This window comes from Prionailurus bengalensis, chromosome A1 (genome assembly GCF_016509475.1).
Source record: "Prionailurus bengalensis isolate Pbe53 chromosome A1, Fcat_Pben_1.1_paternal_pri, whole genome shotgun sequence".
Classification (NCBI taxonomy): Eukaryota; Metazoa; Chordata; class Mammalia; order Carnivora; family Felidae; genus Prionailurus; species Prionailurus bengalensis.
The window spans coordinates 141,961,796-141,975,822 of NC_057343.1; the positions used below are offsets into that span (position 1 = coordinate 141,961,796).

The following is a 14,027-nucleotide window of genomic DNA, read 5'->3' on the forward strand; positions in this document are numbered from 1 at the left end:
TGTTGCCTTGGAGATGTTTAATGGTGTAACACGGGAAGTGCCATGCTGCTAAGCAAATGTCAAACTCCAAGAAGGAAGAGATTTTCTGCCAAAAGCCTTCTAGAACACCTTCTTTCACAGTCCTAGCAGCCAAAGGGAGAGGATTAAGCCATCAGAACCACAGAAGGTGCTAATGCAGGGCCCTCGGGCTGAGCTGCAGCCTTGAGGCACCTTTAGCTAGTTAAGAAGTAAAATCCCTAGGCTCAAAAGCTGTTCTTGAAACGGAGTATCAAAAGACAGAAGTTAGCAATCTAGACATGAAGCAAGAAACTCCTATCCCTGTGTAGACCATGCCATAGGGAAGCCCAAGGAAGTCTGGACAAAGAGACTGTTTTCTTAGCCACACCGGGAAAGTGGGGCCATGCGCTTGTTTGTGTGGAGGACCTGGAGGCAGAGAAATCTGTCATCTTCATAAAAGTCCATGATTCATCCAACAAATATTGAACATCTGCTTGTCGCTGGATCTTAACCGCTAGAGGTCCAGCAGTGAACACAGAAGAGGATCCAGGCCTCACGTCCCTCACATTCTGGCTGCGTCCTGAGGATGGCGAAATGTCAGTGCTGGTGTTGGGCGTGTACTTTCTGGTTTCTAGACTCAAGATTCTGGGCCTCAGAGAGTGCAAATCCTGGTAAAGAATCCCTCTTATAAACAAGATTTATTTATCCTGGTTGTGTTGCCCATTCTCATATGCACCTTGATATCCAAGCTGGAAATTTTGGAATTGGTTTTGATATCACTGGCTCCCTGGCCCCTCATCCAGTCGGCTCCTCGTCCCAGGGATTCGTTCTCAGTACGGTCTCTGGAATTTCCCTTCTTTTCCATTCTTAGAAATTCCATCATCTCAATGTCTTAGTATTAGTCTGCTTAGGCTACCGTAACAAAACACTGTAGACTGGGTGTTTTAAATAAAATTATTTTCTCACAGGTCTGGAGCAGATGGTGCCTTTCCACTGTGTACTCACATAACCTTCTCTCTCTCTCTCTCTCTCTCTCTCTCTGTCTGTCTCTCTGTGTGTGTGTGTGTGTGTGTGTGTGTGTGTGTGTGTAGAGAAGGAGAGAGCACTTCAGCGAGATCCAGCTCTGGTGTCTCTTCTTCTTCTTAAGGACACCAATTCTACTGGATTTGGGTCTCACCCATATAACCTCATTTAACCTTAATTACTTTCTTGAAGGCCCTATCTCCAAATATAGTCACATTGCAGGTCAGGGCTCCGCCATACAAATTGGTGGGAGGGACACTGTCCAGTTCATACCAGTCCTTATTATCTCATTCCTGGCTTATTATAGCTCCTTACTAATCCCTATTCCTGATGGCCTTCCCCAGTTCTTCTTGAATATGCAACCAGGTTCACTGAAGTAAAGCAGTACTCTTAAGGTACAGTCTTACTGAAAACCTTCAGTGATTCCCAGTGACTAGGATTTTACCAAACTCCTTAATCTGGCGCTTGATTCCCTAGTCATAGCCTACCTTGTCAGCCAAAATAATGCTATTCCCTTCCCCTACACCACCCACCTTTTGAATAGTCTACTGATAGTTCTGCAGGCATTCAGTGTGTGTGCCCTCCCACCTCTAGGTCTTTGCTCACGTTATCCTGTCTGCACTGTCCTCTTTCTCACTTATTCAAATGCTGCCCTTTCTTCCAAGTGCCACACTCCCATCTCCTCACCATCACTTCCACCCACACTGATCTTTCTCTCTGGGCTTGGATTATTTTTTCAAAGCAAGTGTTAACACACTTCTCTCTGTGTATGTCTGTGTTCCCCGTGGAACTGTCTGAGAGTGAGTACTGAGGATTTTACTTCTGTGTGTCCCTCATAGTGCCTGGCACAGTGGTGGGTACTCAAACGATGTTCTCCCTGCAGATGGGCAGATGAATGATTGAAAAAGGATGATACTCCTTTGATAAGGTTTTCTGAGGATATTAACTTAAATGCCATCTCCTCTGAGGAAAGGTCCAGAACCCTACCCCAGTGTCTCTCTGTCACATCAACACATTTTAAATCTCTGTACAAGCTTCACCACTATCAGAGACTTTTGTTGTTTGTCCTTCCAACCCTCCATAATATTCTAAACTCCATAGAAGTAAGAGACTGTTTCTGTCTTGTTCCCCAAGTACCCAGTTAGTGTCTGATACATGGTAGCCACTCAGTAAATATTTGGTGAATTAATGAATGAACAGGTGACTTTGGCCTCACATCATGGAATGAAATCTTTTGGAGCAGACGGTATGCCTAGCAAAGGGCATGCAGGCAGAGGAGGACCTGCTTAGGGATCTGACCATTTTTTGTTACTCAAGAGACATTCAGGAAATTGCACACTAATGTAGAAATAAATGTGCTTTGCTTTATGTATATCTCAAGGCAGGTTGAATTAATGAATGAATAATTTGTACCCTGACTTTGAATATGCCAAAACTCAGAGTGCTCTTTGGGTATTTATGAAGCCAGGCAATGAACTATTTTTAAAAATTTTTTTAAACATTTGTTTATTTTTGAGAGACAGGGAGAGACAGAGCAGGAGCAGGGGAGGGGCAGAGAGGGAGGGAGACACAGAATCTGAAACAGGCTCCAGGCTCTGAGCCGTCAGCACAGAGCCCGATGTAGGGCTTGAACTCAAGAACCATGAGATCATGACCTGAGCCTAAGTCGGACGCTTAACCAACTGAGCCACTTAGGCGCCCCCAGGCAGTGTACTATTTTTAAAATGCCAACATTTAATAATTTGGCAGACACAAATTTATTTTGTATGACAATAGATTTGTTTTGTAAATCCAGAGTTTCTTTACGGATGGTAGAACCAACAGTGACTTCGACTATGTATAGAAGTTTCAGGGTCTTTGGACTTCTGTCTCTTTCTTCCCCTTCTAATTTTACCATCCCTCAGGAGACACTGTCTAGTGATCTCATCTGCTAACTGTCTTCTGAATCCACCAAGGTTAGTTCTGCCTCTAGGCCTTTGCTCATACTGTTTCCCTCACTTGAAAAGCTGACATGGCCCTTCCCCAACAGGCCTTCCCCAGTTGTCAAAACTACTATAAAGAATTGACCAGACAACTCAATTTTGCTCTCATACCTTAACACTCTTGTATTATGCTCTGTCATTTCTTGTGTGTAAGTCCCATCTACCCGATTGCTTTATAAGCTCCTTTGAAGTAGGGCTATACTGTGTGTTTTATTTGTATATATATATTTTTTAATTTTTTTTTCAACATTTATTTATTTTTGGGACAGAGAGAGACAGAGCATGAACAGGGGAGGGGCAGAGAGAGAGGGAGACACAGAATCGGAAACAGGCTCCAGACTCTGAGCCATCAGCCCAGAGCCTGACGCGGGGCTCGAACTCACGGACCGCGAGATTGTGACCTGGCTGAAGTCGGGCGCTTAACCGACTGCGCCACCCAGGTGCCCCTGTATATATATTTTAATGCCTGATACTCTTGTGAAATGTATTTACAAGATTTTTTGGAAATGAATGTTGTATCTCTCATAGCCTATTTGAGTCCAGGAGAATTCTGAAGTTGAGTAGCAAAGATATTTTGGACTCTGTGTCTAGCACTGAGCCAGTCCCTCCTGAGGTATTCTTGTAATTGGGAAGGTTGGATCACTTCTGTGTAACATGGATTCAGGGCCCAGTGCACAGTGGATTCCATTTTAATGATATTGACCTTAGGAAGTCAGATGTTGGCTGAATCTCTTGTTACATATTCTCTGTTTGCATATTTTACAACTGGCATAGGAAAACTGTCCTACGAGCCAAACCTTCTCCTAAATTTCATTTGGTCCATGGCAAAAGGTCCAAGAAGTGATGCACTTATAGTTAAATGTATAATTCTTAAAGGACCTGTATCTGTATACCCATTTGGCAGGAATATTTCACCATGTAAGTGGCTCCCTATGTCTTTATCTTTCACTTTCTTTTTGCCTGTGTACTGTGTCTGGCTCAGTGTTTCTTTTGTAAATGTGGATGCACTTAATTTCTCTTTGTCTCCATCTATCTCTGATTCCTTCTTTAATTTTTTCCATCTTCCATCTTCTGTCTGAAGGAAAAAAAAATCAGTGGAAGTTCCTGAAAGAAAATACATTTAGCTAATTTTTTTTTTTTGGAGGAGATATTAGGCAACATAATGCTTATTCATTTACATGTTTTTGTGTTAAGTTTTTCAGAAAAAGAAATCAAGTAAGTTCCTATTTCTCATCTATGTCACTTTACATTCACTTATGAGCCTTGACAGATAGATACACATTTTGCATAGCTGTAATCAATCTACATATACTACATATTTTTCACCTAACATTATTTCATCTATGCACAGTTAAATAGTGGTGTTCTGACATGTTGGTGTAGTTTTTCGAGCCATTCCATAAGTGTTTGATGTTTGTATTCTCTCCAGTTTTATTATTGCAAATAGTATTACAAACATCTTTGTATAAATCATTTTATTCTGTTGGCTTTTTAAAAATTTTATTTATTTATTTTGAGAGAGACAGAGCAGTGCAAGTGGGAGGAGGGGCAGAGAGAGAGGGAGAGAGAGAGAATACCAAGCAGGCTCTGCTCTGTGAGCTGAGTCAGGGCTCGCACCCATGAAACCGTGAGATCATGACCTAAGCCGAAACCAAGAGTGGTGGCTCAACCACTCAACTGACTGAGCCACCGAGGCACCTCTCTGTTGGCTTTTTCTGATGTATATTACCAAAAGGAGGATTATTAGATCAAATTGCCTTAAAACTTTTTTTAATGTTTTTTTTGAGAGAGAGAGAGAGAGAGAGAGAGCACATGAATGGGCGAGGGGCAGACAGAGAGGGAGACACAGAATCCAAAGTAGGCTCCAGTCTCTAAGCTGTGTCAGCACAGCTTGACCCCACAAACCATGAGATCATGACCTGAGCTGAAGTTGGACACTTAACCGACTGAGCCAACCAGGCGCCCCTAGATCAAATTGACTTTAAAAACTAAGAGCATAGAACATAAAACTCTCTCATTAAAAGATTAAAAAAATTTTTTTTTGAGTCATAACAGTTAAGAGAAAGGCAAAGGAGGAAGAAATAGGAGAAAAAAATTCATTCAGCAAATATTTTAGCACCTACTATGTGCTAGGCACTGTTCTAGGAATTTGGGAGCCATCAGTGACTAAGAAACCAAAAAGTTCCTGCCCTGATAGAGCCTATATTCTAGTGGGTGAAGATAGACAATCAGCATAATAATAAAGGAGCTAATTATATAATAAGCTGGAAGGTGCTAAGCACCATGGAAGAAGAAAACTAGAGCAGGCTGAGGGGAATCAGGAGTGATGGAGAGACAATGGAGGGTTTGTGGGTTGTGATTTTAAACAGGAATTGCTACATAGATGACATCTGAGCAGAGACTTAAGGAGAGTGAGGAAGTTCGCCATGTCAGAGGGAAGAGCTCCTGGCTAATAATGTTAGGTTTCCTGGAGAGGCGGCCAGGAGGCCAGTCCGCCTGAGGCAGAGAGAGTGAGGGCAAGAGGGAAGAGGGCTGAGAAAGGCCAGGTACGGGCCACATCAGGTAGGGTTTGGTAGGCTCCTATAAGGAATGTGACTTTTACTCTAGTTCCCAGGGGAGTCTGTAGAAAGGGTACACTAGACTTGCTTTCTTTGCTGGCAGATGCTGGACCTGTCCTTGACTCCTGGATCTAAGTCCCAGGGATGGGACAAGGGAACTGCTATATTTCTGACAGATTCCTTAGGATGATTCTGATGTGCAGTCAGGTTTGACATCACTCATTCTGTTCGAAGATTCCATTCTTCTAAATTTAAAATAATTTAAGAAGAGGAAGTGAAAATTTCATAGCATCCCCAAATGTTGGTGATTTGAAGATTTTGGAGATTACCTAGGAAATTGGGGGCCCAAGGTTAAGTGACTTGCCCCAGGTTTTACAGCTATAAGAGGCAGCAGTAGGTTTTGGATTCGCCCTCCTCACTCGGAGTTCAATGAACCTTCCCCTGTACCAGGCTTCTTAATACACTGTCTCATTTCACTTATCAGGTGGTTAGATTTCCAATAAAGCTCCGCCATTAGGAATGTAGTTTGAATCCAGAAGCTCTGTAAGGTTGATTGGTTGATTAAATGTTTGGTTATCTAAAGATCGATCAGAAAGCTGCTGTTGTTTTAACCTTTTTGGTTAAGAATCATTCACAATGTATTAATCACATTTTCTGCTTCTTTAGAGGAGTTCTGGAAGAGTCATGCCATTTTAGAATGGGAAATGACCTTAATTGTTCATGATCTTACGGTGCCTCTGGGTCATAATTCTGAAATAAGCTCTTATTTGACATCAGTATAAAACATACAGGCCATTCAGCTGACCCTGGACATATCTGAGGTTTAGTTTTTGAAGACATTTCTGATTTAGGTTGCTTTCTTTTGATTTGTTTCTTGGACATTGACTGTAACTACATTTTTTTTTTTCACTTAATTTAATTGTTTTATAATGTTGGTTTCTCTGGCCCTATTATGTAACTTGAGCCTAAATTTTATCTGCAGTGTCTGAGCTTGTAGACTTTGCTTTTGTCCTGGAATGCATTGAAATTGTGGCATGGGAATCGGTCCAGAAATCACGTATCCAAGCAAGAACTCAGACCTCAGAGCTAAGCTAGGGAATGATTTCAGTGAAGCCATTTCTCCTTCACTTGCACACTTCCACACTTCCACGTGTTTCAGTGACCAGACCAGTGCCAATCCTAGGGGGAGGTTATACATTCCCACTGGGAACACTTGGTGGAGATGATAGGGATACCTTTTTTTTCTTTTCCTTTTACAAAGCCAGAGTTGGCAGTGGGAGCTGTGTCTGAGGAGGATACTGGAACTCTTGCTGCTCTGGGAATAGGTGGAAAAATGGATACTTCGCGCATTTCCCTCATTCCATCTTCTGCTCAGAAGAGTAGCATTCAGTGAAGGGCACTGGTCCCAGTACAAAGTATTCAATTCATATACTAAAGCCGTTCTGTACTATTTGATAGGTACCTTGATGTTATCTACTCTGTCAAGGCTTAATCTTTCTTTAATGTAGCAAGTTTAACCTAAATTTGTTTCTGGGGAACCTTGTCCCTTCGTGATTCAGCCTCGAATGCTCTCCACCAGAAGATTGCTTGTAATTTCTGTTTTATCTTCTTGCCTTGAAAAGCCTCAGCCAGTGACTGGCCCTTTTCTCTTCTCTGGGTGGTTTCAATATAGTAACCACATTCTTAGAGGAAACCCTGACGAAGTGGACACTGTAGCATGAGAATTAGCATGGCTCTAAACTGCAAAAAAGGCCGCCCCTCCTTGAAGGATGACTGAAATGGGTACATATAAAAGAATCATAGATGAGCTTTAGGAATGATTAGCTCCTGACTTAACATTACATCAGGTGTTGGTATGGAGAACAGTGCTTTTATAATTTCACTTTGATGATGTTTCCTCAGATTCTTAACAGTCCCTTGGAAGTAGAGCAGGTGGCAGCCATGAGGCTCGGGCCTTTTTCAAATGAATGATTATCTCTATTTCTCAGTCTCGACCATTTAATGTGGTGCTCTTATTGGCATGGATAGGGCCAAGGAAGCATGGACCCAGGGAGCCTGGAAGGGAACTGTGGAGGAAGAAGGCATGATGCCAGGAAAAAGAGAACACTCCAGCTGGGGGAGAGCTGCCGGCCGAAAGCCCTCAGTTCAGCTGTCAGTCTCATAAGGGGATTGGTTCAGTTGAAGAGAGCGGCCTTGCCCAACGTTGCTGAGATAGCCTACCATTCACTTAGTGGGGATGTAAAGGCCCATCCTCCTAGCCTTGCCTCAGATGACTCTGAAAGGTCATCCCAACTGCAGAATCCCTCCCCTCCTGCAGGGATGCTTGAGGCTTTCATTAAGACCTTATTCTAGCTTAGTTTCTCCTTCTGCTCAATCTCTCCTGCCTCACTCCCTCCTTCCCTTCCAGTTGGTGATTCTAGGAAGGCTTTCTAATAAATCTTTTTGCCTGCTAAACACCATCACAGCGTCTTGGGGAACCCAACCTGCACAGAAATTTTATGAGCAATTTGCCTGTCCATTAGAAACACAGCATAGACTTTTTCTGCAATAACTGGAGAATTCTTCATGTCATAAAAAAAAAAAGAAGACTAAAAAGTTGGAAAGTTGGAGTACTAACCTGAAAAGCAGAGAAACAAAGATAGAATTAGATTAGTTGTTTTTCCTTTCTATATTTGAATTTGAGATGCGGGGTGACACCTTGCTTCTCTATTAAAGTTAGGAGCTGTCACTGGAAGTCTTCAGCCACTTTAAAAGTTGACTAAGACAGAAAGGAAGTGAAGAACCAAACAAATTGTTTCAAATTGGATACTTATTTCTTTGTACTTAGCACCATGACTCTGTGTTCTTGCCTTTGCTCTTGTCAACAACTCTAGATTGACTTCTTTCTTAGACCGTCTCATTTCTCCCCTGTGCCTCTGGCAGCCGCCAAGAATCACTGCAAGAACCAATGAATAAATGGCCGTGGTGTCTCGCATCTCTAATCCACATTTCAAATCATGGGGAGGATGAATGGCAGCCTTGCTTTTAAAGGTATTCTTATCCTCCTTGAGTGAGCTTGGCTCATGTGTGCCTCATTCAGGTAAAGAAGGGAAGGCAGTTTTGAATGCCCAGCCCAGAGTGTGGGCAACAGCAGGTGACAGCAGGAGGCTGGATGGGGTGGAAGCCAGGGTGAAAATTAGGTGACACCCAAGCAGGAGGTGAAAACTCTGGAGGAGAAAGCCCAGGACCACGTGGGCGGCTTCTTTATGTTCCTTGCGTGGATCTTAGGGGGAATTTGTGTGTGTTTATGGGTTCTTTCCGCTGCAGGGCCTCCCATCCCTTGGCATGAACCTCCAAATGTTGAGGTTAGACATGGAATGGCCTTGTTCTGAAGACTCAGACTCCATTCAACTCAGCTCTTAGAGTATGTGGGGGAAGTGATGGGTGGACTACAGAAGCGTTAGGTCTCTCCTTAGCTCCCTGAGTATGCCGAGAGGCAAGCTAGTCAATTGGGTGGGCTTGGGCTGTTGGGGAGGGGCGTCTTGGTGTTTTGCTCAGGCATGCGGTAAAATGTGTTCCTTCGTGAAAGGCGAGAAGCATATTGCAGTGCTACCCAGGGTATACAGCCGTCAGGGCCGGCACGGAGTGTGTGCCGCGAGGGGCAGCGGGTACAGAAGGGACGAGGCCTCGGACCGCGCAGGAGGAGGGCGGGCGCGGAGGCGTGGAGCCAGCTGCAGCGCGTTGGAGCCCCGTGGGCCGAGCGGGGCGGCGGGCACGCTCGCCCAGCCGGGGAGAGCTCCGGGAGCGTCGGGCGGGGCCGAGGGGCGCAGTGGGGCCGGAGCGGCGGCGGCTGCGGAGCGGGGGCACCCGGAGAGGAAGGAGGGTGGAAGCGAGGGAGGGAGGGAGGGGGACGGGCGCGGACCGAAAGTGGGTAAAGAAGGTGCAGGCGGGCGGGCGCCCTGGCCCAGGGGCCGCGGGCGCAGGAGCCCGGCGCGGTCCAGCTGGGCGGCGGCGCCGGAGGAGCAGAGGGAGGAGGGGAAGCCGTAGGCGAGAGGAGCGTGTTTGGGGCGCCGCGGCAGGGAGGGTGGCGGCCGCCGGTGCGCGCGGGGCGCTGTGTGTGCGCGCTCTCCTGCTCGGGGAGGAAGATGGCCCAGAAGGGAAAGTTGGGGTGACGCGCGCAGCCCCCGGAGGCTCGGCGGGGGCCGCCGCGGCGAGTCCGACGGAGGGGCGGCCAGGCAGGTCGGGGGGCGCGCAGTTCGGGTGCCTCCTCAGCCGCCGAGGCGCCCGCCCCCTCACTGCAGGTGGCCGTGGGTGCCCTGGGTCCCGGCGGCCAGGGGCGCGGGCGGGCGCGCGGGGAAGCCCGGCCGAGGGATGGGCTGTGCCCCCAGCATCCACGTCTCGCAGAGCGGCGTGATCTACTGCCGGGACTCTGACGAGTCCAACTCGCCCCGCCAGACCACCAGCGTGTCGCAGGGCCCCGCCGCCCCCCTGCACGGCCTCTTCGTCCAGACCGACGCCGCCGACGTTATTCCCCGGAGCCGCGCGTCTGGACCCCCCGGGGCCGCCCGCGTCCGCAGAGCCCGCACTGAGCTGGGCAGCGGCGGCAGCAGCGGCAGCAGCAGCGCTGGCTCCGCAGCCCCCGCCACGACCACCTGCAGGGGCCGGAGGCGCCACTGCTGCAGCAGCGCGGAGGCCGAGACCCAGACCAGCTACACCAGCGTCAAGGTAAACGGCTCAGGCTGGTGGGGGGCCGCCCGCCCCGTCCGGGCGGGGCTAGCACGAGTAGGGGGCTCCGGCGGAGTTGAGTGGCCGTGACGCGGTTGGTTTGGGAGGTTGTCACTAAGGAGGAGTTTACTTTAAATGTGTGGGAGCGGTGGGGGCCTGGGAAATGTGAGCAGAAGAGACCCCTGGAGGGGTCCTGGGAGCTGGTTCTGGGGGACCGGGTGGAGAAGAGAGCGCGGTGGGAAGCTGGTGGGTTGGCCGATTTCTCATTGAGGGCCGGAAGGCTGTGGCTCCGTTAACTCAGGAGGTGGGGTGGATATCATTGAGAGCATTGGGTGGCGAGTCTGACTGAATGAAATCTGAGCACGGGGCTGGATTTGTCTGCCCTGCAGGTGAATGGTGCAGCCCCGGTGCAAGGATACGATAGTGCCTCGTATTCAGCGTTTCACCTGGGAAGGCCAGCCAAGCTGCACGGAGTCTTAGCCACAGGGATCGAGTGTGGGGATTTGTGAATGAATAAGGGTGTTTGTGTTTTGTGGAGAGACATAGGAAGGGACTAGAGGAAGGACACTAGAGTGAGACCTGTTCTTTGTCACTTCTTGGGGATGGCTGCATCCTGGACATAATTGGGTGAACCTGGCTGTGAGTTTGGAGGGTCAGCTGAGCTACAGTGAGGGGAAGTGGCTTCCAGCGCAGTGCAGCTGTCTGAAGACGAAGATTCTGAACATGCATTTCATCTAACAGGAGAGTGGAATTTTGAGGAAGTGGAAAAAATTGTTTAAATGATTAAAGCAGTCACTAGCAATTTCTTTAATGACAGAAGAAAAGCGATTGTTTTAATTGGCCCACCTGTTCTCAAAATACTGTTAAATTCAAGAGGGTTTTAATTGTGTAAATCTGGCCACTGGGCCTTTTATCATTGTAGCAAACAGAATGACAATGACACATCCCGTTGTGCAAAGGAAAAAAAATACATCTCTATGACTGGTCATGTTACTTAGAATCGCAGCTTTTACATGGGCAATTGATTACTAGGAACCGTTGCAAGGATTATTTGAGAAAGACACAATTGTATGTTTGACACTTGAGAAGTTGTTCAACAGTTGGCCTAGTGTGAGTAGGCTCCTAGTCTTGATTGGATAAAGCCAGCCTTCAGTGGAAGGGTGAAGAGTGCCATGTAGGGTTTCAGTCTGGGAGACCAAAAGCTTCTTTTAGTGAACTTAACGTAACAGCATCTGATTTTGAACACGAAGCTTAACCAGATTTATTTATAGTTGTGGTATTTCTCTGGTAATAGTCACATAATATGATAATTACAATAATGAAAATGCCGTTTATTGAGTACCTATGGTGTACCAGGTATAAGCTTTTTCTTCTAGCTCTTGAATATTAACTGTATGATGACAGAATATCCAAAGACTGGAGACCTGGATTCATGACAGTACAACTTATCAGTTGAATATTTGTTATAGAGGCACGTGCTGAACACTATATTTTTCTTTTGTTAAGCTTCCCTCCCTCCGCCCACTGGTTCACGGGGTGGGGGGAGGGCATTAGCAATGTAATGGGATTAAAATGTTATATTTGGTGAAATAATTAAATAGGGATATTATTTAAAAAAATAGCCTTTTGGGGTGCCTGGGTGGCTCAGTCAGTTGGGCTTTCGACTGACTCAGGTCGTGATCTCACGGTTTGCGGGTTCGAGCCCGGCGCTGTACTCTGTACTGACAACTCAGAACCTGGAGCCTATTTTGGATTCTGTGTTTCCTCCTGTCTCTGCCCCTCCCCTGCTTGCGTTCTGTGTGTCTCTGTCGAAAATAAATAAACATTAAAAGAAAAAATTAATAGCTTTTGATTTCTCATTGAACAGGAAATTCGAAGATATGAAGTAGTTCAGACTGGTGACAACTTATGAACTCTGTGATCATTTTTTGGTTGTGTAAGCGAAAATGTATATTTTTGCCTTTTAGAGTAGCAAGAATCCCAATTTACTACCTGGCAACTTTAGCTATTCCATGTTTGTTTATTGAAAGAATCATGAATGAATTCACTCTCCAAGTTTTAATACTTCCCTCAAGAGGCTCCTTAGCAAATGGAGTAAAAACTGGAGGGAAAATGAGTCCCAATTATTAGCAGCTAGTATAAACTTGTAGAAATATCATTGCTGCTTGACTGAAGTGTTAAAGGCTTGACCTGAATAGAATTTAACTCACATTGCTTTATCAACAGGATTTCCAAATAACAGCTTAATTAAGTCCAACCCTTTACTAAGAATGCTGGGAATGAAACTGCTGGTTCAGTAATTCAATGCTAAGTTGCATGTGTAGATCTCAGAAACTATATATTTGAAATTAAATTTGAGACCAGAGTTACTATTTTACACAAATCATAAAGAATTATTATCACAGACTTGCTTTAGTATATTTAGTAGTATTCTTTTGGGACTTGTGACTCAATGTAGTATTATCTTTTCCAATATTCACATGTTCCATACTCTTGTGGATGAGTTAATTTTATAAAAACTTTACTTCCATTTTTTTTTTAGAATAAGAATTCTTCTGCCTTAACAGTTTGAGATAGTTGCTCGTCATGCCTCCCCTCCCCCTTTCCCTAAATGCTCAGGTGGAAAAATAAAGTCTTTGCCATTTGGTCCTATTTACAGTGGTAGTGGGTTGTCATAGTTTATTTTATTTTTTTTTAATTTCCTCTTTGTACATCAGTTCCAAACCATATTCTCATTATCTGCTTGGTCTCTGGTCTATTCCCCAGAGTGCAAAAATGTGTGCTTGATCTCTCTCTCTCCCTTTTCTAGCAATAATTCATCTCATTAAGCTTTTAGAATGATGGAGCATTATGATGTCAAACATGATGTCAACAGGAACCTTCCTGAATACCTAATTTATTAAAAAAATTACAAGCATTAATAATTCATTATGCAGTACAATGATATCATATGGGTTTCCATTTCTGGTAAGAAGTTAGATTTGTCTCCCAATTGCTGTAAAAATGCAACTTCCGTGTAATTTGTCTCCCTCTGGTTTGCCTTTTTAAAAATAGTACTCCAGCAGGAGACGGCTGCAGAATGCCCGCTCCTCATACTGTACCAGTTGTCTAATGCTTGTTCGGAATTCCTGAGGAGATGGTCGAACCTGTCTCTGAGAAGATCAGGTGGTTCTTGTAAGTCTTCTTTTCTCATACCAGCTGCTGCAGCTGGGAGGCAGGCAGGACGAAGCAGCCAGTTACAACTGTCTGCCTTGACAGTATAGTCAACTTGCAGCTGTCTCCGGGTGGGTTAACTATTGTGGATCAGGCGCAGGACCTTGTTAGTTTCCAAATGATTCTGTGTTGATAGGCAGCATCACCAACTCCCTTTTTTTCCTCTATTCATCATGCTCATTTATTCACTCAGCCAGTGTTGGTGCCGTACTCCGTTGTAGATGCCGGGGATTCAGTGAATATCCGTGAACTTTGGTAAGCAGAGCCTAACGCAGATTCTTTTAAGAGGGTGCGCCTGAGTCACTAACGACTTCTATGTTATCCATCCCATGGCTTTCTGAATCAGTGAGGGCAAACTCAAATTGATTGTATATAAAAAAGGAAAAATATTTTTCTGACCTTATGATAATTAATAAAAACTAATAATTTTGGTAGTTATTTGGGGGAGGGATAAACCATTTTGAAAAAGTCATTTTTGTTCTCTAAGTATTCTTTAGTGTATATCAGAATCACCTGGAAGGCTTGTTAAAATGTGGATTGGTTGGCCCCA

General features: G+C 45.3%; 1 protein-coding gene across 2 annotated transcripts in view; it reads left to right on the forward strand.

Moving 5' to 3' along the window:
- Positions 1–9,510: 9,510 nt before the first annotated feature.
- Positions 9,511–14,027, forward strand: part of PDE8B (phosphodiesterase 8B) — a 240,900-nt gene continuing 236,383 nt past the window's right edge. For both annotated transcript variants that reach the window (XM_043592585.1, XM_043592592.1), the window contains exon 1: positions 9,511–10,264. In XM_043592585.1, the coding sequence (XP_043448520.1) occupies positions 9,911–10,264 (354 nt within the window). In that variant the 5' untranslated portion in view covers positions 9,511–9,910. The remainder of the gene's footprint in view (positions 10,265–14,027) is intronic.